General features: G+C 41.8%; 1 protein-coding gene across 6 annotated transcripts in view; it reads right to left on the bottom strand.

The window, feature by feature from the left end:
• Nucleotides 1–24,427, bottom strand: part of nectin1b (nectin cell adhesion molecule 1b) — a 151,474-nt gene that overhangs the window by 27,499 nt on the left and 99,548 nt on the right. For 5 of the 6 annotated variants that reach the window (XM_065960608.1, XM_065960605.1, XM_065960606.1 and 2 more), the window contains exons 6-7: nt 5,407–5,554; nt 3,878–3,944 (exon numbers count right to left, since the gene is read on the bottom strand). In XM_065960608.1, the coding sequence (XP_065816680.1) occupies nt 3,878–3,944; nt 5,407–5,554 (215 nt within the window). The remainder of the gene's footprint in view (nt 1–3,877; nt 3,945–5,406; nt 5,555–24,427) is intronic. The other variant, XM_065960609.1, reaches the window with a different exon arrangement.

The following is a 24,427-nucleotide window of genomic DNA, read 5'->3' as shown; positions in this document are numbered from 1 at the left end:
TTATGTTGGTCAAGATGCTTCCATTTTTTTTTTAAAGTTGCAAGCAGCTCTTACATTTCCTGTCCAGCACTCTAAAATGTGCATGTGCATCTTTTACTTTAGCTTCAACTTCAGTGTGCACACATTTCCATGAACTAGCTTAGAGTTAGCATGTAGCATGTGGGTCACAGAAAGATTTACATATGCAAACCCAGAATATACAGTATAGTTGTACATAATAAATTCACATGCATGTGACATGACAGACTAATTGAAGCAGGATTGAAATGTAAATGTAAGTTTTTTATTGTCTCATTTTATTGTAGAAAAGCTTCATAGCAGCAGCAGCAGCTGTGGAGTCATTTGAATACAGAATGCATTTTTCCTCATAATAATACTGAACCACAGCGAGCTGCAGCTAAATAATTAAATGACTTCTTCCCCATTCAACGCTTGCTTTCAAGCTAAATAAGATTAGCCTTTGATCTAAATTATATATATATTTATTTTGCCCTTCTTCCGGCCTCGTGTGAACGTTGTTGATTAATGTATCCAGACTTTCTTGTTTTAACATTTCTGAGCGAGCGGCTGTGGAGATTCAACCTTTTCACTGGCTTGTCACTGGAAATAAAGCCATGTGAAGTAAAGACAGTATCATCTCAAAGAGCAACAAAGAGGTTAAGTAAGAGCTGATAGGCTGTGCAACATTAAACATTGATCAAGGCTGTTGCTATGCTTTGACGCATACATTTCAATAATGCTGGAAAAATGTTCATAGCTCAATCTGTGTATCATGCTCTGCATTTTCTCCCTCCATACTGTACATATATTCTGTGAAAGAATCCGTGCCAATCTGTGCACTTAAAGTTTGCTCCGTCATCATCAAGCTTTTACAATACAGTGACGTCCATCTTAGCCTGACCACCTCATGTGCATCTCTTTCGTGTGATCACACACACACACACACACTCCCTCCGCGCTGGCTGTGATGCAGGCAGCGTGTGGGCGTCGGCTTTGTGAGCCGCAGACACTAATGAAAGCTGACAAGCAGCACAAGCCTGCAGGGAGCAGAAAGCACTGGGCAGGAGAGCTACATTCAAGTTTGCACTGTTTCCTACTCAGACATCCACCTTGAAGACCTCGCTCCGCCTCGCTCTGTTGGCTACAAAAGGCTCAGGGCAGCTTAAGGGGAGATTTAAGGGGGATAGCGACGAGAAAACATAACTAATCCTTAAACTGAGGAGAGTAATCTGTGAGGGAAGATTTACAGCAAAGAAAATGACTTTTACAATGCACTCACAGAAAAGTCACCTTATATTAGACGTTTTCCCAACAATGAGGCGTGTCTTTTTTTTTTTTTGGAGCTGCAGATTGTCAGAGTTAAGACATTTCTGAGAGTGTGTTAGAAAACACTTTGTCTGTCTGCTGCATGTGAGGGAAAGTGAAGTGTCGCATCCCCTGAAGGGTTTGGATTAAAGTATGACCACAGCCTCTCTTGTGCACAACAATGTGAAGTGTTTGAGCTGATCCTCGGTGCTCTCATTGATTTCTGTTGATCACAATCTTATTTGGCAATTTAAATGCTAATGATACTTTTAATTGCAAGACGGGATAAATGTGATTTGATCTTTAGGAGGCAATTACTTTCATGCTTTGTCTCGCTCCGATCTTTTCAAAAGGCGGACAACAATTACTCTGCAGAGCTCAGCTTTTCCCCTCATTCCTCACAAGAGAAGAAAGAATAAAACAAAAATCACTTCAGGTTTTTTTTTTTTTCTTTGACAAGTTTATCAAAAACTATTTCTGTCATTAGATGAAGGTTTTGATTCTGAGGACATTTAACTTTACAATTATACACACACGTCCAGTTTCCAACCTTTAGGCATTGATGCTAGATTACAGACACTGCCATAGAAAAGAACATGAAATAAATGATATTTTTTTTAGACAGATGTACTGCATAAAGAACATTCTGTACAGAGACCAAGCACCAAGTTTAACTCATAAACAACAACAGTGAATGGTTCAGATTCACACCATAATAGTCCATGTTTCATGACTCAGAAAGACAAGACAGACAAGTCCTACTTTGGTTACAGCTTAAAGCTAGAAGGTGTCCAACACTGAATTTCCATTGATCACATTTGAAAGGTCTCCACACAGCAAAGGTTAAAGCACTGACGACCAGTTCATAAATCAAAAAGGTACACAAGAACAAATCATAGCTCGACAAATCAAGTCTCCGAGTGCGGTCTTGTAAATTATGCTCCTACAAGAAGACATCAATTTTTACAGCTGCGATATCCCATCTTTTCTCTTTTACTTCAATGTCAGTTCATTAATACTTTGAAGTGTCCTCTAACATCTCGATGATGCGACAAAACTACCTCCGGTCGGAAAAAATGAAAGAATTGTTCATTGTTCGAGGAGAGACGTCTTGATATGTTTGTTGACATCCAGCTCGTAATTCATCATCCTTTTACATTCTGCATGTGATTCTTTCAGATATGTTGGTGTTGGAGTGATTTATACCAGCGAGTATTTGTAACTGTGTCAGAAGAAGCGGCACATCAGGAACACTAGCCACCAGATTCATTTTTTTTTTTCCAGGGGAGCGGTATCGTGATTGGCAGCGCTTTTTCGACATTTTGGAGGTCATACATCACGCCGTGGCACAAGACAGAGCGATGAACACATTATTTCAGAGAACATCGCTTTTGACAGTGCCCATCTATTTTGATAATCAGTTGACTATTGTGCCAGTGCAGCCTCTAAAGGGCCAGTGATTTATTAGGATTGACCAATTTGGAGTCACATCATGTGCTGCTTTGTGAGGGCAAACAGAGGCGTGACTGGCGGTGCAGTCAGCCATGTTATCAAATGCCCAGGCTTGATTAACGGCTCATCAACATGCAGAATTAAACAGTGTGGCTAAATGCTTCCCCTTTACCCCTGACATCAGACACTCATATAAAACTATGAATCTCTCTGCATGAGAACACGCCTGACACATTCTCTAAAACTTATCTGCATTCACATCATCAGACATTTCTTGGAAAAACTGGACAGTTTCTACATAAGACACTTAACATGTTGGGTGACAAAATGGACATCTATAAATATTCATCTGCACAATTAAAGCTTTTGAGCTACATTTCACTACATTAAGCATTGCATGCTAAGCTGCAAGTGAAGACAACCACAACAGTTACACGGCACTGACACCAACAGAACTCTTGCCATGCAGATTAGACGACAATCATGCACACAAAAGGGAAAAGAGCGAGAGGCGGAGGAGGGAGGTTGCACAATGTGGTTTGTTAACAAAAGACATCATCAGTGAGTTTTAGCTTATGTCAAACAAAGCCTCGATAAGCTTACAGATTTCCCTCTGATTAACAATTGGATATGTATGTTCAATCTCGACCAAAAAAAAAAAAGAAGTGCTCTGTTTTGTTCCTAGCTCCCCGAATCTGATCATCTCTGAGTGGAGCTGGATTTTATCTTAAGACTTTTAATTAACTTTGATTTATCTTGGCACTGTTTTCATTCAGTTGTTTATCAAACTGCATCGCTATTATTTCAGAGCCGGATGGGTTAATTCTTATTCTGTCATGCACCAAATAGAGATGTTTGAATAACACGTCAAACGCCCATTTTATTTTTACAGTATCGTGAAGAGAAAGAAAACCTGAAATTCAAAGGTTTTCTGACGTTGAGTCCAGTTTAAATGTCTGATATATGATTGTTGGAGGACGTTTGCTGCTTTCAGCGCTCACAATGGTGTGCTCAAGTATGTCACTTGTAGGCCACCATTACATGCAGGCAACAGGATAGAGGATCCAGGGGGACAGGGGTCAGTGGGGGATAGACTGGGGTCAGGTGCCTCTACTTTCCTTGTGGGGGACTCTGGCTTCTCTGGAGCCTGTGTCACACAACTATCAGCAACAGCAGCAACAGCAATGCTGAGGGAGGGGAGTGGGAGACAGAGAGCAGTTACATTGGCATCAGAGTGAGAAGAGAAAGATAGATTAGCAGGGAGGGAGAAAGAGACAGAAAGCAATGGGAGAGGTAAGAGTCTGTGTGCTTCATTTGTCTTATAAAGCATTCCTGAGAGGTAGCAGCAGTATGTTTGTGGGGCCCGGAAGACCCAGCTGTAGACCTTGCAGAGCTCTGAAACAAGCAGCAGGCGGGGTCACAGAGGCCAAAAACTCGGCAGAGCGTCTTGTCGATGCTTGATGTTAGCATTTCTGCTTTGAATATCAAATCAATTAGCAGATTCTGGAGGGGGACCTCTAATATAAGCTTCGTAATCTCATCATGTGAGTTGATTAAAGGCTCATGTGGACCCTCAGCCAGATTCTGCACACCCCCAACCTTTGTTGTTTTGGTAATATTCCCAGGGAGGAAGGTAGCCAACCCTGCAAACAGCAGCATCATTCCCATGGGGATGTGGTTAGCATCTTGTATATCCAGCATCGCCAAGAGCTGCATTGAAACCCTGGCAACCGTTGAGCTAGCTGTCGTGGCCAGGTGTTTCAGACAAAAGCAATTAGCAGGATACAACTTGAATGCTGGTTTCTGTCTTTCCTGAAAACTGATTTTTTTTTTTTACAACTCGGCCAGAGCAGATGGAAGAGACTTTTATCACCTTACCGATAACACAAAATATATATTTTGGATTGCCACAGCTCAGTTGCTTGTGGATCCCTCAGCTGCATCCTGTGCAACTTCTGTGTTCCCCTCTGTGAACAGGCAGCAGCTGGCAATGTTCAACTTTGTCATGGCCTCCGGTTTGCAGGCAGAACAGCCTCGTTGGCCAGAGGAGGGGAGGCAAGAGTGAATAAAGTTGGCGAGATATGGGCTCTAGCCATCTGCCTGGCTTCATTTGTCCATTTAAACAACCTAGAAACCCTTCGTCTGAAGGTTTTAGGCTTGAATCTCAGTGTCCGAGGCAGATTTGATAGAGGCAGATCAATTTTTGAATCATATATGGAGGAGAAGCTTTCCAAAGAGGAGACTGCTGCTCATGTAATCAGCCCAGATTAAAAGAATAGTTTTTTAATGGGGAACGAGTTCACTTAAATCCACATTAAAATCAAGTAAGCACTTAGTAGCTGCTGCTTTAATGATAATTACTGATCGCTGCAAATGTAAAGTAAGATAAACTTGTTTTTTTTCAAAGTCTGGGAACAAATAGATTTCTTTCATATCGCAAAGGAGCGTATGCCCTGTCAGAAATAAAGACAGGTAGGCAGCGCCATGTTCCCAGAGTCTTCTTCTGTCTCTGAACACATTAACTCCCCCCAAAAAAGTGTTTTGTCTTTTTCAAAGTGTTTCTCTCTCGTGGGCTGACAAGAGTGCACACCTAATCTTACCGCCTGTCCAGCCCTGTGCAATATTCTCAGGCTGAGGCTCGGTACTCACAGGTCATTATCTGTCTCAGTGCGGGTCTTCTGCTGCCGCCGATGGACCATGACAACAGTAACAGCCACGCCGATGATGAGTCCAATGGCGACGACACCTCCAAGGATCCCGATAACACCACCTGGGGGACCCTGCGGCATCGGCTTCTCTGCAGACGAGAGGAGAAATAACAGTGTCAGGACAGCTGCTCTTTGAGTAATTGATGCTGCTGGGTTGAACTTGGGAGGGGAAAAAAATCGAAGAGCAGTGAGGACAAAGAAACACACAAACGCTACATTTCAATGAGGTCCTATTGAGGGTTTCTACTGGCAGGGAAGGCAAACCTTTTTGCAATAAATCACCCAAATTCTGGACTGGTTAAAAATATTTCAAAATGAAAGCAGTAATGAATCCAAGAATAAGAGAACCTCAATGCACCATTGTTAAAAAAAATAAAAAAAATAAACATTTGGCATGGCCTTTGAGGCTTTCTGTCATTAAACACATCCAAACAGTATTTTCAGAGACATATTTCAGGATGAGCCCATTGTCCTGCTGGCTCTGGCACTACATGAATCCACACTGCTGTGGTCACTCAGCGGCTGCTTCTGCATTTCTAATGTGTACGCCGTCAAATGCTCAAAAGGAGCATAAATTGGCTTCGTTTTGACAGCGAACCCAAATGCACTCTTAAGAGCACGAGAGAGCTATTATATTTCAAAGTCTGTGCCAGCAGGGGGTAAAGAAAAAATTATTTCTAGCTTTGCAAAAGAATTGAGTGCAGTTAAGAAAGTAAAACAATTAAGCTAACTGTTGAGCTAAGAGAAAGTTCGTCCAAAACTGACAACTGTTTGTGAGGGAGAATCGACAGTCTGAGCCAGTAAACACTGAAGATTGTTAGTCTCTGCTCTGTGTTCAAGGCTTCAGCGACTTCACTGTGCTGATAAAAGCAAAGAATATTCACTTTTAAATGGCTAAGTGATTTCAGAGGGAAACTTAAATTCAAGACGTTGATGTAACCTATTTTTAAAGCGCTGCAGAGGGCTTTGATTGCCTCCTTTACTTAATTTTAGGAAGTGTCTTTGAGAGCCAATCGCTGGAAGTGTCTTTGAGAGTTTTGAATGCGACTGTCAAAAGCAATCTGTGACCAGAGGAGTTTTTCAGCAGAGAGAAATATTGGAAAATAAGTCCTTTTAGATGCCTGCCTGTAATCGCTTCAGCTCCATACATTGAAAGAAAAGGGACATGCTTTCAAATGAGTGCCTCTGCTTTTTCATCTGACATCAACACTGAGTCATCCTGTGTGAGGTCAGAAGAAATCAGGATGTATTTCATCTGATGTCAAGCAGAGAAAAAAAGCTTTAAAATTGCAGCAGGTCCCACGTGAAACTCTTCTGCTGTGTCCCAACTGATGATAGGTCCACTGAAAAAGAATCGTCGTCCCCTTTCAGAAGCATAAAGGAGCTTTCATTCTGAGGGCAAACACCAGCAGCATCTGTCTTCTTCGACAACAGCAGTTAAAGCTGTCCTTTTTAAGACAGGCCAGGGACCAATCAATGGCTGTGCGCCTGTTGTGACGGGATCCTGCAAATTCTCACCATCTCCCACTTTGAAAAGGAAAGCCTATCTCCTGCCCTCATGATGGCTCCATTATTATCTGGCCGTCCCTCCTGGTGGCGACAGGACAAGGCCTTACTCCCTAGGGGCCTCTTCTCAACAGCCCCAGCCCACTAGCTTGATTCACTGCCCATAATGATGGATACACAGAGGACTTCCTCGCACAATAGCAGCCACGTTACCCCACATTGTACCCGCTGCTCGCCGGCCTCAAAGTCAGTGTGCACATATCATGTCCATCATCTTGTTGCTGTTGCTTGTTCTGCTTTAATTGTCTGTCTCCTGCTACTTTAAAGTCACATCATGTCATTTGTACACACCAAAAGAAAGTAAAGATGTTTTCTTGTGAACACATACACTTCTTTCTTGTGATGCATTTCAATAAAAAAGCAGCTTTGAAGGCTGTGATCTTCCCGTAGCATGGCAACAGATAAGCCAGAACTCCCACTGTTGTCTCACTGCACTGCATAGAGAAAGCCAGTGGGCTGAATTGCATGGCCCTAATGCAAATGCCAGACACAATAGTCTGTTGTATAACACTAACACACAGAGGAGTGGACTGGATCAGAATGCAATTTCCCTGTTGTGCAGCCTTAGGCACTCTGCACACAGGATTTAGACTGTCACCTCCTCACACATAAAGGTAGGCCGAGCCATCTGGCAAGCGGTCAGAGCGCTTTGTCCGCCTCTTATAGAGCTGGAGCATCATCAAAAATTTATCGTTAGGACACGAGTCTTACATTAAAGCATCAAAAGCTTGTCATGGATGCACTGTTTCAGGGAAATTATTTCTGCAAAAATGTTGCCGTTGTTAATGTGGAAAGCAGTGAATGTTGTGGACGGTGCTGCAGAAAGATAAGTGCAACACTGTGTACAATAATGCTGAGCTGGGATCATTTTATCTCATAAGGGAGAGCTCACCTCTTCTACAGTATGTGTAGCCAACAACACACCTTCAAATTCAATTAGTTTGAGTAAGATAGTATAACTGAACCTGATAACTGGTGCCTGATGGTTCAATTACCGCAGAGGAGCTATTTTCTAGGGCATGAAATGCAGAGAATTCAGAAACACATTGGGAGGCCCGCAAAGGTCAACTCTATTAAATAAAAAGCTCAGGTTCCCGAAGCACACCAGAGCCTACAACAGATTGTTTATGGCACAAATCATTTTAAAAAGCAGCTCATGGATGTAGTGAACCTGAGTTCCTGCTGAAACCACTCAAGGACAGAAGCTGTTGAAGACAAGCGGGGACTTCAGACTTCAAGTCCCCTGATGTCAAAGAGTGGAGTAAAAATATTCAGCGATCTGACGAGCGTGACAGTCAAATGAGTCGCCGACAAATATTTATGCCTAACCTTGTACTTGTGCTCACACACTTTGTGCTGCCGCTCTAATCCGAAGCACTGACTGGAGTTTTCTGTTGTGTTAGTATTCTCTGGACTTGTGAAAGTAATCGTTTGGAGATTCCCCCCGTGCTGCACACAACAGGCAGAACTGCATGTAGAGGGGCTTTGTCCTTGTGTTTGAATAAACAGTGGATTGCCAACAGTAATAGGCATGGGGCCTGTGTAACAGTATGCTGCAACTATCTGCTTTCTGCTTTCACAGCCACCAACAGTTACCAACAGCAGCCCCATCATTAATTCCACCTCCAACGTTGCCGATAAAATGCCATAGAAGAAAAATTAAAGGCTGGAAAGTGCTGGAAATCTGTCTTAATGTCTGTCTATAAGCTCCAGCGATCATTCATGATAAACCTCACGTATACATTGTGTAGAAACTGAACATGCAGTAATGCTCATTTGCTTTTTCTATGATAGCTCCTCTTTTCAGCTGATTTGTGTTCTACTGTTCATTAACGCAGCCACTGCACGACGGGCTCTGAATACCTCTATTGTGTATTCTATTATAAGAGGTGTTCTTAAAGTTGAGAACAAATTCCGGCCCCTGTACTTTGCTGTAATAATTACCTTTCATGCCCTACATCACAGAGAGAAAAATGCTAAACTTTATCTTTCATTTTGAAGCATTTTGCTAATAAAAGCCTACTTAAGTGTTTTACCTTACTGTATAAATGCAGCACTTCTACCTTGAATGGAGTACTTTTATCACTTTGAGGTATTTCTTCTGGAAGCAGCAATTATACATTTACAAAGCTTTTAGCAGGGAAACTTCAAAAGTTTTACTCTTTTCTTTTCTCGAGTCCCTCTCTGATATGTTTGTAATTATTGCAGTGTACACGCTTTATCTCACCCTAACTGTACTTAGTTCTTATTATCCCAAAAACAAGAGAGGACTGCAAAAGGAAATGAAGCAGTTTTTTTTATCTGTCTCAGTGCTGAGTCGTTTTGAGTCAAGATAAAAACCAAAACAGCACATGAACATCCTTGAATTGTTATGTCCTTTGGAAACTTTCCATGGCTACTGCTGCTGCTTCCTCAGTCACCTCTAGCAAATACAAAAGCATTATGATAACGATAGGTGCTATATTCACTCTAAAGAGAAGAACATAGCTGTTTCGTATTTGGCCTTGCTAGTAGATACTTTGTGTGGTTGGGTGCAGGGCAAATCCGGCTTGACAGACAACGTTAAGAAATGTAACAGAAATGTAAACTCAACTAAACTGTGAAGCTACACTGCAGGGAAAGAGCTAGTAACTAAAAACATCTTGTTATCATCAGTGATTGGCCTCAACCAACAACTCATTCAGGGGCGTGCCCGGACGCTTTTGACTGTGGTGGCCCGACTGAGGCACTGATGTCTGATGGGGTGGCATTAAGATTGTGTAAATACAAACACACACACACACACACACACACACAAGAAAAGCATTTATTCACTGTGTATATTATTTTGACTAAAACACAGCAGCGTGGCAACGTATAAATTGTCTTCGCTTAATTTTTGAAAGACCCCCAAAAAATGGAATGTGTCATAAATTGAAAACCAAATTGCCAACAGAAGGAAATCTGCCACATTGAAATGCAAAGAATAGCAGCAGCCTGTTGCAGCACAGCAAAAATAGTTGATTAAAACGTCAAGTTCTGCTTAACCTCTCTCCCCTCAACCGTGGTCTCTAGATCACAAAAGGTCAATTCAGAGTATTAACATCAATACGAATGAAATGAAGGATACAAGATCTGCTTCTCCAGTCGCCACTGTAAAATAACACAGAGAATAGTGCGTAAGGTTTATCTCTATGATCTCTATAGGATACTCGTAAAGTATAAAACTGTGCAACCCTTTGACCTCGTTTGATTTTTTTCAAAATCCAACTGAACTCTACTGAGTAAAGGCTGTTGTTCAAATATGTCTTGTAGCTGCCATTGAAAGATTGCTATTGATTTTCAATAAATGTAAGGCAGCCATCCATGCAGCGGCTCGCCCTGTGCTGTCAGCCCACCTCTGTGGTACACCATAGCTGACAGACCTGACCTTGGCTCTGTGTGGCTGCAGTTCCCACTGAGGTGGCTGCAATCTTCATTCTCATCACATCTCGTCCACGGTGTTTATTGAGCTCCAGCAGATGCGCAAGCTATTGTTATATTTTTCCTTCAGCAATGAACCCCCAAACATAGAGCGTATAGTCTCAGACCTGCACACGACTCAGTGGCATTACGCTGATGTCAGTTGGTAGCCCATGGAGAATCTCATTTCCCTGAAGATCCATCAAGAAGGCTTCATTGGCTGAGTGCAACTTCTACTCAGCAGGTTGTTCTGCTTGCTGCAGAGTTCAAACGTGCAGCCAGCCAGAGGTCCCATGGGAATCAGGCTACAGAGTGAATAAGTGCTTCGCATGTGCTCATTACATATTCATTCCTCAAGCCCGAGCCTACAGATTTATATGCACGCAACCCACAGGTGGTGGATACTACACAGAGAAGATCTGACCACATTCTGATGGAGCAAAAGCAACTGATCGGCTGAAGCTGTGGCCTGAAAATTGATTACTTCCTCGCTGCTGCTTGTGGCCCTTTGTGAATAAATGGAACTAGATGCAGAGTGACACAGCAATTCAGCATCTGGACCGTCCCAAATGCGTGAAAACAGTGTAATCTCCAGCACCAGCTGTACCCGACAGCCAAAACATGTGGGCTCTAGTGTTACCAGCCTCCCATAGAACATGTTAGTCACACATACCAGAGCTGGAAGAGTTCAGGTGAGAGGCCAAAGGGTGAGCTGTCTCCAGCTGGAGCAAGGCTTTGCCCACTCCAAATCCAATCTGTCACACAATGCAGCGACGCAGGATTTAAATGGAAGCAGGTTTCTCTCAGCAGATTGTTGCCATGTACCTGCTGAGGCCCGGTGCGGTTTATCAAACAGAGACAATTCACGGCTTAATGATGTCTTTAAATGCTCAGTCACCCCATGGCATTCTGACAAAAAGACAGTAAAAAAGCAAGAGTATAGAAAGCCTGGAACTATAAGGCATCAAACTGATGGCATTGAGAGGACATTTGTGTAGTGGAGCTTTGTAAAAATGTTCCAGTTGTAAGTCTGATCATATTCCAGCAATGGATGTGGCTCCTGGCGCTCTCCCTCTCTCCCATCACAAATTGTAATTGCTATCTCCTCCACAGGGGCTGTAATACTTTCCAGCAATGCTGGGGAGTTTTCAAGTGGACAGATTGAGAGTCTGGCTACTAACCCACGCCAGATCCACACCACCAATGCCAGTCTGAGACGGCCACCTGTTCCAAACCACGGTGACCGCTTTCTACCTCGGCTCGCACAAGAAGCCAATCAGAGTGAAACAGTCGAGGTGTCGCGTTTCTTTTCTCTCTTTATTCATGAGCGGTACAGCTACCTTATGTGGGAGTAAATGCCCAGCCTGTTACTAATTTATCTGGAGGAGATTTTTTTCTTCACAATGGGTAAATGCTGCAGGCTCCAATAAAGAGAAAGAAATGTGGTTTAATGGAGTTCATAAATCTGTATTTCATGATGCCAACTCTTAGCAGCACATGCTGTTTCGTCTCCGTCCCCCCCCTCCTCCTCCTTCTTCTCCCCCCTGAGTGGGTAATCTTGTTAAAGTTCAATGTTTCCAGAGCTGTCTCCTCTGGGAGCTAAGGGTTCCTGATGTCATCCTCTTTTTTTTGCACAGTAGTTTACCCTGTGGACAGGTCTGCTTCCTGTTTCACCTATATCCACACTGATGGTCTGTTTCTGCACCACCTCTCAGACCCCGTGTGTCACAACGGAGAGCGGGGCCGCGGGCGATGGAGGGCAGAAGAGATGTGATGGTGTGTGAATGCTTTTCCACATCAGTCCACAGAGGGCAGCACTTCATTAAATCACAAATTGTTAACACATGGGACGTTTTTATTAGGATGAAACCAGACCAATTATGAACTTTACTGTCTGGGTCCTGCTGAGTGAACATGAAATGTAACATCACATTAAATTTGCTCAGTTTTTCTCATATTTTTAGAGTTTTTCTTTTATTTATTATTTTTTTGCATTTTTATTCTCCCAGGCAGTTAAGGACCAAAATCTAAAGTAATGGATGGATGTCACTGCATGGCTGAATAAATGCCTGCTGAGCCATCCTGTTTCACTTTTCCCTCTCCCATTCCTGGGTAAACATTTTGTGACTCAGTGGTACGTAAAGGCAATCTGGGGAATTAATCACCAGCCTTCAATAATGAAAAAAACACTTAACATGTTTCCACGCTTTAACAGATGACACTCATGGCGAGCCCGAGATCTCCATGTAACCACACACACCGGCTCTCTGTGTGCTGTGTGTGTGTGTGTGTGTATGTGTGTGTGTGGTGCATGGCTGAGTCCGATGGGGGAGATGAAGTGGCGACAAGCAGCACCGATGCCCCCGTCAATGAATGCGAGATTGCAGGCTGCCAAACTGATGCCGATGCTGTCATGAGGTATTACCTCCCGTGACAGGCTAAATAACAACAGTTCTAATTAAAGAATGATTGGAATGGGTGGACCGCTGCCTCCTAATGGGGGAATAAACCGCAACATCGCTCCAGGAAGTGAATTGCACTCATTTATTAACTTCAGGAAGCCGGTAGCTGATGTCAAGATGTAATAGCTTACTTTAAAAGCTACATAACTTTTCATCCATTCTGCCCACTGGCCCATATTCCAGCTTTTTAATTAGTAAAAAAAAGAAAGAAAATAATAGACATATAGCATTGATATATACAGTGGCTTATCAAACAGGCTGCTTTTTTCTGTTTCATGATGGGGGAAACTCTCCTGCAGTTTCCTCTCACTAATCTGAAAACTAGCTTTGGCTCCATAAAAAGAGTCGGGCGTGCAGCGTTACTGATAGGGCTCCCAGTCTCTTTTTAGCAGCCTCTCTCTCTCTCTCTCGCTCCCGAGCCCTTTCATGCACCAGCTGAACTCCTCTATGTGTTGAATGTCAATTTAATGGCTGCTCCATAGCTTTAAACTGGGTGGAATCTCAGTGCTTATACAGATCTGTACCCTCATCTCCGCCTCGTCCTCCCTCTGCTGCCTCCCTCTCAGCGTAAGCAAAATTACTTCTCAGTGTTTCTCTGTGCCGAGTGGCGCGGGGTCACGGCTGTAATTTCCTTAGCCTGGTTAAAAAGCTGACAAGAGTAACAGACCCAGTCAGTCCGGATATGTTCGAAAGCAGGTTTTCAATTTAGCAACACTCAGGCTGGTGAGTCCAAGGTACCCATCTCAAAGGCCGGCGTCTTTTACTGCCCCGCAGCTAAACAAGTGTGACATCTGGAGCTCTATACACACTCCTATGTATTTAAGGAAACTGTGAGGGGTTTACTATTGATGTGAAATAAAATACATGTATACTCTTCGACTGGACTGTTAGAGCTCTCTCTGGAAAATGACCGTTGACTCCTTCACATGATAGCAGGCTTCTGGATTTAACACAGGAATATTAATTCACTCTTCAATATTCATTGAGAGCACATCTGACATTTTGATTTAGTGTTTCTCCTCCACTGACTCTTTGTCTCAGGCTAGAAGTCATCAGCTGCACTGTTAAGCTTTGAAACCGTTTTTATTTCATGTTGTGCATATTAAGGGCTTTATGTATGTTCACACAAATAAAGAGGCCGGATTTATCTCCTGACTTTTTAAAAAACATGGTGCTGTGGCTCCTCTGTAGGCTCTTCAATTGTATTCATTTCATATTTTTCAAGAAGTTGACTTATGTAACATTACTTACAGACAGTAAGTAGATTATTTCATCCATCGTAGATTGTATAAAACATGGATGTAGTCTCAGTGAAGCCAACGATTGCTTTATGAAGCAGAGTATTAAAGCTCAACAAGGTGTTGCATAATAGTGGAAATGCAAACTCCACCTGACTTTTGGTCAACCTAGCTATAGGCCACTAGGTGGAGCCGAGGCGGGCCATAAGCCAAACAGCTTTAACCTGCCCACCTGTCAATCAGATCAACCACGCCCGTAATTATTCATATCTCTTTTCCTAAATATAAAAAAAAAAAACATCCCAGTACAGTGTGTACCAATAAAGATGAGAGATATTCAGATCAAACCTGTTTCTTGAACATGTTTGTTTCTGCTGTAAAAATTGGCATTTTAACATGGGTGTGTATTAGGGCTTTCACACTTGCAGAAAACTCCTGAAAAACTCCTGAGATTTGCCAGAGCCACAGTATGTGTGAACGCAAACAGCCACATTTTTTGTTCTGGCTTCACCTGGAGTTTCTCCTGCAAGACCCCTAGTATTTTTGTACGCTAAAAAGAATACTTCATCTTAGAGTAAAGGTTTTATACTTGAAGGTGATGATGTTCAGTATATTTGACCTGGCTGTCAAATAATGAAGATTATATTCTAATTATAGTCGGTGATTAAGAACACTTTGTCATACAGCTACATTAGTCTGACACTGCAACACTTTAAGATGAATCATTGACACAGTCTTTGTCATCTACAGCGACACGTACAGCCTCCCCGGGTTCATCTCTCAGCGCTATTGACAAAGTCTTAATGAGAAATCAAGTTATTGTTGTGATTGATCAAGGACAAACATGTCATATGATGTGTTCAAAAGCTAGAAGTCAATGAATCGCCCTGTTTGCAGGTTACTCTGGTGCTGACATCACATTATGTATAACAGAGGCTGTGTGAATTCATCTCACCTGGTTCATCTTACACACAGAGAGAGAAAATTAATGTTGCCAAAGTTTTAAGGAATTTCGAATAACAGTGTGATAAAATGTATTTAATACGTCACACGTCTTTTAGTATCTCACTTAAAACCTGATAATTACAACTGCTTTTTTTCTGTTTCATCAGCAGAACTGTTAATGTCTTGTGAAGTGAACTGCAAGAGAAAGAAACAAAGAAGTCTTTTTTTAAGGTCGGTGAAGAGATCATACAAAATGCTTTTAATAATAAAATGTTAAGTGGCTCTTTGACTGACTAATGCAGAGCAACCAGCAAGCCAACAACACATGTCCCGAGGTCATGACTTTTCCTACTTTTCAGGAAAATTTGACAAAACAGACAAAGCTCCTTGGAAAAAAAGGCTGATGATGACCGTCTCAGAGATGACCATCTCAGAGATAACCATCTCGTCTGTCCTCACCACTTCAGAGCAGAGACACAAGAAAACAAACACGTCCTTCAACATGGCAAGACCTGCCGACTGAACCTTTTCAAAGCTTGGTTTGGAAGGAAGAAAAACACAGAACATAAATGTAACTGTGATGATTTTCAAATTATCTGAATCTTTCTCAATCCAAACCGATGTCTCATCGTCCAAATAGCAGCAAGAGCAGCGTCTTCATGGAAACTCATAAAGGCTCTGTGAGCAGCAGCAGCACATTTCCTTGAAACTGCAATCAAATATATTAATGATGCTGTACTAGAAGAACCCAGACTTCACCCCATTTATATTTTTAGAATTTTACTTAATATGTTATCTGTTCAGAAGCTTATTTCAATGCACATTTTAAAATAGTGCAGAAAGTCTTCAGGAGGACATCAAACTCTCTAGAAGAAATTAAGTGGAGTCCAGATAGGCCCACATTTATCAGCTAAAACAACAACAAAAACATTACAGTCTTGTTAAATATATTTAATTTGCTCTGCTTCCATACAGATGCAAACATGTGTAATGGCACAGATAAGTGACTTTCCTGCCTAAGCATATGTAACTGGATGCGTAAAGATGATTTACAGTCGTTTTGGAGTCAGAAGAGCTCAACACAAGACAGTTGTTGTCTTTGCATACATCTGGAAACATCCGTGGACTTCTTAGTGACAATAGGAAAGATAAGAATATAATCAGAGTAGGACAAAAACCACTAAAGTTTATGTCTTTTTTTCATTCATTCATTTCATTCATTGATCAACTGTAGCTCTACTTCAATATTAACTAACTCACATCTAGTGTTAGTTCACAATTGATAACTGAATCAAGGATTCTTCATGGTGTTTTATGTCTGAGTTTGCCTGAGAGAGGACAGAGATTTTGCAGTCCTGGTATTAGTCCTGTTGTGTTTTCAGAGCATACATAAAAAGCAGGAGGAGAAAAGAATCAACCAGAAGACTATTCAGGACATTTTGGTAATTAAAGAAACATTTCCTGGATCCCTGATAAAGGCAGCATAGAGTTAAACTCCAAAAAACAGAATCATTATGTTTGTCACTCCCAAAGTCTTTACTCTTTACTATCTTTACTCTCCTGAGTCATGACAAGCTGTCAGATGGCATGTTTCCTGTTTCAACCATGGGGGGGGATTCATGCTAACATAGTGTACCTTTGTCGATATACAGTAAATGTTGGGTTTTGAAAGAAGAAAAAAGCCTTGAAACCTGCTCTCCACGTGCAAACACAATCAACATGCAGAGAACCTGGCGGCTGTAAGTGAGCCTGAACAATTACAGTGGTAGGCACATCCTCCCTGTTGCTCCACTGGAATGCAGATCTCACAGACTGGCACTAATGTGCAGTTCATTGGGGTTTATGGAAAGCCAGGTTGCAATAAGAAGTTCACAATTGGCTGTTTCCATAGTGCTCAAGATTCAAGGCGAGTACCTGAGAGTGAAAACATGATGGCAGGCAGCAATCGATGGATGTATGAAACGCTTTCATCCAGGATTCCTTGCTCCCATAGAGTTGGAAGCTAAAGAGAATAACACAGTATGGTAGCAATCAGAATTTTCCAAGAGGAAATAAACCCCTTAAAATTCACACGAGGGATTCTCTAGCTCGCACCTCCACTGCGGAGAAAATATATTTATGACGCCAATCTGCTATTATTTCCAACTTCAAATCCCCCACATGAAGCTGAAGTCTGTGCTCTGCTCCGAGAAAAGGAACGTAGGTGAATCTGACAGGTTATTATCCTCGAACAGAGATGGTCACAGTCATTTAGGAAACTGTGCTGACTATGCAAAGAGTGACCATGGGGACATATATGACCCATCACCACAGACCGCAATTTATGGCTATTACGGTCAATGAGGAGGAGAGCTTTTTCAGACTTCTGCCATGAAGGTCAGCCAACAAAATCATTGAGCAATCTCTCAACAGAGGATTACATTCTCTTTGCATTTATGTTGAAATGAAATGAAAGAAAGAATAAAAAAAACGAAAGATTTCAGAATAATTTCACCCCAAATTCAACTCTGATGACACCTCTGTGCTGGTATGCTTTTAGTTTGCATGCATATTTTCCACTGACAGGCAGATTTTTCCAGCACATATGGCTAATTTAAACCCGACCTAACTTAAAAAGAAGGAGGTGTTTTGTCTTCATGACAGACACAAAGAAAATCTCTCCTTGCACTCACAGAAGCCGCCTGAACTCGGATCTGCTTCAGGCCACGTAACAGGGGTGACTATTGTGATTCTGCACGCATACCATCACCTCCCCTCTCTCCCCTCTCCTCACCCCAGCCCAGTGCAGCTCGGCTCCGAACACACACTGCTTAGACACACAGCAGAGCTTTCAAAGGCATTTCATCGAGCTGCTGAGGCTACTTACTTCCACCGCTAAATACTGCCGGGGAATCTCAAGACTCTGCTGCGGTCACTGAAAATTATCTGTGGTGGGAAATCTGCGAGGGGAAGGGAGCATGGGGAGGAGGAGAAGAGAGAAAAAAATAAAAAGACCCTCTAAAGAAACAAAAGTTGTGCAAGTCCTTGAAAACAAATTCTGTCTGCTTGAAGTAAGACGCTTTTCTTGTGCATTACTGTTGTTATTCCCTCTAGCCGAGGAGGACTTGATGTGCAACATTAAGGATGGCTCCGTCCTTGTTTTCATATAAATACAGTTAAATGTGCATAAGCGTGCACACACAGGGTTTGGGAAAATAATCTCACCCATTTTAAAGGAGAGCGAAAAGCTAACAGGTTTAAACATTCACACTTTTCTTCTTCTTTGGGCTCAGTTTGTTACTTTTGGAAACCACTCGGTTGTAGCATGAGGGAATGGAAGAGAAGAAAAAGGATGAAAAGATGTCAACAAAACTCAGTAAGAACATACTTTATTATTCCTCAAGAGCCCAGTGAACACACACGCACACACACACACACACAGTGTTCCCACCAGAGTCCAAAGCAAACACTAACCTTACCCCTACCTTGACAGCAGGGACACAGTTCAGTACGGTCCATCAAGACTGAACAAAGACTCAGACGTTTGATGATTCCTCAAATCACTGCTCCGTATTTCATCTCAAGGAAAAATAGCAATTTTTTTGTCACATAATGCTTCTGCAGATGGAAGAATATACCATAAATTCGGATTATGTATTGGCTGTATGTAATGTGACTGGATTCCAAATCCATGCTGAGTTTCAAATCACAGCATGGCGTGTTTGAGAGAAATGAAAACAATGGCTAATGTTCTTGGAATAAGAAATACATGATTGTACTCCATGCGATGAAACGCCTGACAGACTGCAGAAAAGCAGCTGAACTCAAAGCTGACACAAACAACCGAGATGCTGCACTCTGTAAGTCTGAGCCTGTACATGTCTTGTTCTGACTCGTCACCGCATTAATTACAGATCAGAGTGTTGCCATCAACACTGAGAGGAGATGATCAACACAAACTGCAAAGTGGCTCTTTGACTGGTAATCGTGCAGGAATCAGGGGAGCTGCTTCAGAGACGAGTCGCTAAATGCTCCTATCCACAAAGTGCAAACATGTGGAGGCTCGCAGCGCCATTTACAACCAAATGTTTCTTTGTTCAGTTTCAGTGGAGCTGCAACAGCATAATTTCAAGGAGGACTGGCAGCGAGGACCCCAGAGGGAAGCGTGTTTCAAACACCAGATGCACAGATGATCCGCTCACTCTACATGAATATTTGGTTTTGTGATGTAGAGGCTTTAGGTTTGTTTTTGGAAATAGTAACAGCTCTATAAATAGTACTGGCAGACCTGATGGAACAGTATTACTCTGCATTTCTGATCGTCTCTATCCTTGCCTTTCACCAAGTTTAACAAGTCTGGATTTCATATTGACCTGGTAACAAAGAGAGCCAAACTGCATCTGAGTTGTCACATGAACTAGAGACAATTTGAAAAACAATCTGTGGCTCACAATTGTGAAGAGAGAAGCATTACTCAATGCTTTTATGGACACATTAACTTCTATTGAAATAGTTTGTTTGGATTGTTATGTGCTCATTGTTGTTGGATAGTTGATCTATTCTGCCAAACAGCCACATCTGAGAGCGTTTTGGTGTTCTAGCTCAACAATATCCATGTTAAAGACGTTTGAAATAAGCTCCTTCTCTTTGGAGGTTTCCCTCAAACAAATCATGACATTGCATATTGCAGTCTGTGGGTTTCCCTGAACAAAAAGCCATTGTACTAGTTGAGCATGAGTTGTATTTAACTCACATTTTGCACATCCATCTCAAAGCATTATATTCGTTTGGTTCTGTGTGATTACGCTGGTTTCAGTTTGTCAGCATCTGGATAAATTACTTAAGGACATGTAACAGGCTCATGTCTTGGGACTATTCCAATATCTGAAATTCACTTCCATTGCCTAGTTCTCACCTATCACCTACTCATTTATCCCTGAAGAAGCAGAGTAGGGTTTTCTGGCACAACTAACAAGGTGCATGGAGAGTGAAAGACTTGAAGGGGTCAAAAAGCTCCAGTAACAATTTTATGAAGATTAACTTTATTAACTTTTTTAGGCCCCATCAACTCTAAGAACAAAATCAATGCACGTCTGTTGCTTATTACTACATGTTTTAAATTTGAGATCGTATACTTTGAGAAGTACGCCTGTTACGTCAACGGCACCTTTCTGAAAAGTTGGAAATCTTTCAGCACTTGGAGCCGCTGCAAAAAAAGGCGGAGTGTCGGAAGAAAGACGCTGGGCGCTGCGCTGCGCTTTATTTCCAGGAGGAGGTAGATACACTAAAGATAAGCTGCCTTTCCAATAAGTAACAAGTAAATTACACTTTTCATGCTGGAATGGTCTTAAAATTGCATTCAAAATCTCAAAAGCAACTTCCCAGAAACAAGGATCTGTTCACTCTACTGGCATACCTGTGTACGGTTTGCTTTGATAGAAAAGCATTCAAAGCTTTCCATTCACTTCCGTTGTGTTCGGTTAACAACACTGTACTCTTTAAAGAATACCTCCATGCCTGCATGATTAAAACCAACACTATTCACTTGCGAGTTACCAGTGGAAGAATCATATGTTTGTGCTTTGGATGAACTGACCCCTTTTAAATCCCCAACAACACCTGAGTGTTTCACAACTCAAAGCACCATTGACTTTCAGAGTGTACCTCTCTGATTAATCTGAACAACAGAGGGACAGATAGAGAAGCGTCAGTGTGTTCCAGTTAGGCTCACTGCTCACTGTCTACTGATCTCTTTCAAACTACTTGATTGCTCCTCGTGGATTATCTGGTGGGCGTGCGGCCGCATGAGCAGGACTGTGTGTGAACCTGTGTGTGCAATGTGCATGCAAGTGTGTGCTTTAATTAAAGTCTGCAGAGGTCTGGGAAAAAAAAGTTTAATTTAGCAAGAGGCAGGGTGAAAAATTGTCTCGTTTTCTTGTCTTCATTGCTGCGTTGTTTCTTATCTTCCTTTAAGCTCGGCCACTGCACGTGTTATCTCCAAATTACCAACAGAACTCATTTATTCTTCAATTGAATTAGGTCCCGGAGAGAAGGCCCGCACAACCATCTCTCCTTTATAAAACAAGCCACCAACAGTGACAAGCCACAGCGACACATGATTGGACCGCAGCATGACCCCGGATCAAACACCTCAACCAGACACAGAGGTCTGATCTGTCGCTTTCTTTGTCTATCTAACAACTCGCTCTCCTCTCACTCTCTATAGTGACGTCCATTGTTAACACAAGGTCACTTAATGCATCACAGTGTTCATCAGTGAAATAACTGTAATCGCCATGTCAAGTTTACCTAAACACATTTCCAAATACTTTGCACAGATGATTAAAAAAAAACAGGACTGCATACGACACAATACATTGCATTATGTTTTCAAAAACTGTCTGCAGAGAAAAGAAAAAACAAAGAATTGTGTTCAAACGTGCATTAATGCAGCGCCGTAACAAACTGAAAGTGTTCTTGTAAGTCTGCAGTTTATAATTACTGTCGTAATGTCAGGCCATTGGTCCTCAAACACATTGAACGAATCATTCTTCCTCACTTGAAATCTTGTTTTAATGATGCGTGGCCAATCCAGAGGTTAAAAAAAATGATGTACACAAATCAAGAGAGCAGAGTCGGAGGTACACCACTGATACTCCTTTTAGACCTCTGAAGGATTTTATATTCCCTTCATTTAATTCAAAATAAATGAACTTTTCACATCTTAGCATTCATATTCGTCTTCCACCACATGTCTTTTTCCCCAAAAAAAGGGGACCAGTCTTGTATCTCTTGTAACATTTGATCTCATACAGCGCATCAGATGAAATGTTTTCTGTCTCTGCATGTTGACACACACACACACACACACACACACAGAATGAGCCAACACAGCTGCAACTGATTCCAGTTAATTGGGATGAAGCCTGAGCGAACTAAACATTTCCCATCCATGTGCTCATGTGATTTTTTGTCACAAAAGTAAATACAATAGTGTGAAGCAAACTGTAGAGACAATTTTGTGATGGAGTTTCAGTTTGGATTTCTGCCTCACTGCATTGGTGCTTGTTTTTGTAAACTTAATTTAACCGAAGAAACTGAGCGAGAGGAGAAAGTTCTTTGACATCGGCCATGTCCACACCACATTCTACTCCTACTACATACCCAAACAGTATATACTGCATACTGCCTACAAGCCCGCTAGCAACATATTAGACTACAGGTCATATGAGAGCAGCGATACATTTTGGGATGTTGTAGTAAGACCAGTTTGTTCACATCTCACACTTAGAAAATCTAGTTTACATCCAGGCATTACTTACATTTTCAAAGTTGTATAGCCTGCACTATAATTTGGGAGAGTACTTCAAATTCAATGTAATGTCAAATTTAGTGAATATTATGAAAGCAGTGTGGCCGCTTTTTGTACACAACCATTGGCTTTAATAGAATAGTGGGAAATCTGACAAGGTGAGATTATTTTGGATGGGATAAGCTAAAGTTGAAGGCTACTAGAGTTTAGCATGCCAGTTGAAGAAGCAGCTGTAGGATGAATCAATCAAAAGTCGTAAACTCGGTTAAACTACCTCCTGACATTCTGACCAGTTAAGTTTGTATTTAATCACTTTTTCTTTTAATTGCAAGGTTTCAGAGGAAGTACATTTTAGAATTGTGTTTCACTTGATGAATATGTCCGCTTTACAAATATTTGTCTTTTGCTGCTACACTGAGAAATCTCAATTCTTACCAAGTATTTGTCTTTTTACTGTTAAAGACTCTTGTTTGTTATTTAGATAACAAACAATGTAATCACATTGTCATCACATGTAATACAGATCACATTTTTGTTTTTATCTTGAACATGTTTATCTGCACTCGTCAAGCGGATGTGGTTTATATTGAGTGTAATGAGATATACACTTAGTAGAAATGTTTGACTGTCTTCACCAGCTTCCTTATCCTGTAAACAATGAGTCTGTTTACTGTTCATGCTGCCATTTGGTTGGTGTACCTGAGCTGGAGTCAGGGTCAGTCAGAGCATTTCGACTGATCCACTCAGTGTGTTGGCAGGCTGTAAAACAACAAGAGCCAAATGCTGCTAAAATGTTCCCCAGAGCTGTACCATTGAGAATTAATAATCTCTGTGGTATTATAATGGAAGCAATCCTTTCCCCATTAAAATATTTCATTCATTGCTAATTAAAATATATAGCTTCCTCTTCTTCCATGTAATTATACCATTAGTGCAGCTTTAATGTAACTTAGCATGTTAGCAAGAAAAAAGTGTGGTTCCATGGCTCCGCCCGCTGTGGTCTAACTTAGCCAATCAGGTTGTTTGAGCCTCTTGAGAAATGTCTGTATAATTAAAACCCCATTTGGCTGGCTGTTCCACATACTCCCTATACTGCTTTACAAATATTGCTTTAGATTTAGTCCTACAGTATCTATTGCCTGAGAGACGTCGTGTCTTTGATGATTGTTCTCCCCCCCTTCCTCCCCCCTCTCCCCCTCTGCTCCTACATCTGCTTTCATTTTGCTCTGTGTGTATGACAAACAGCAAAAGAAATTCCAAACTGTGGTCGTCCTAAGCCAGCAGCCCCTCCTCCAGCTTTCTCTTGGCAGGACGGCTCGTGTCTCACATTTAATCATGAATGCTTTGCCAGGCAGCGGGGCCTGGGGGAGAGTCAGTGGGGGGAACAGTGGAAACCTGATCTGGAGAAGCAAGCGGCGTACAGTTTAAACCTCTCCATAAAGACCCAGGAGCCCGGGCCTTAACTACACCATCATGATCGTTTTTACCAGAAAAACAACAGGGTCAGACTTGTTTTTGGTCAGTGACATCGATTTTGAGGGAAATGGCAAAAAGAAAAAGAAAATTGAGACGTTTATAAAAAGGATCAGGAGCCCTTTTTATGACAAACTAATTGCACAGATGGAAAGTGAAACGTCATTCTCTCTGCGTGTTGCCCACTCATTTTTAACCAATTCCTATTTCCATAAAGTGTACGACTCCAGCCTTGTGAATGAAAACATAAACACTGCCAACACATGTGTGATCTGTTAATCCGACCATTTTAAAGCTCCACCAGTGGCCAGGCCCACATCACAGTGTCCAACATCTCCATTCACATCCATCCTGGATAATTGCATCCTCAAAGAGAAGGCTTTAAGGGAGCAGATAATTGAGTGGCACATGAACCTAATCATCACTGCAGAGTCTCTCGGGGGCATCGGGAGTGAAAAACCCTTTATCACACAAGTCTCAAAGGAGAACCTTTCCCTTAATCTCACTCTGGACTCAAAGAGAAGGGCATAACAACTATGGCCACCA

This window comes from Labrus bergylta, chromosome 11 (assembly GCF_963930695.1).
Source record: "Labrus bergylta chromosome 11, fLabBer1.1, whole genome shotgun sequence".
In the NCBI taxonomy this organism is placed as follows: Eukaryota; Metazoa; Chordata; class Actinopteri; order Labriformes; family Labridae; genus Labrus; species Labrus bergylta.
Note: the sequence above shows the minus strand (reverse complement) of the source record. Positions and strands in the feature narration are given on the sequence as shown.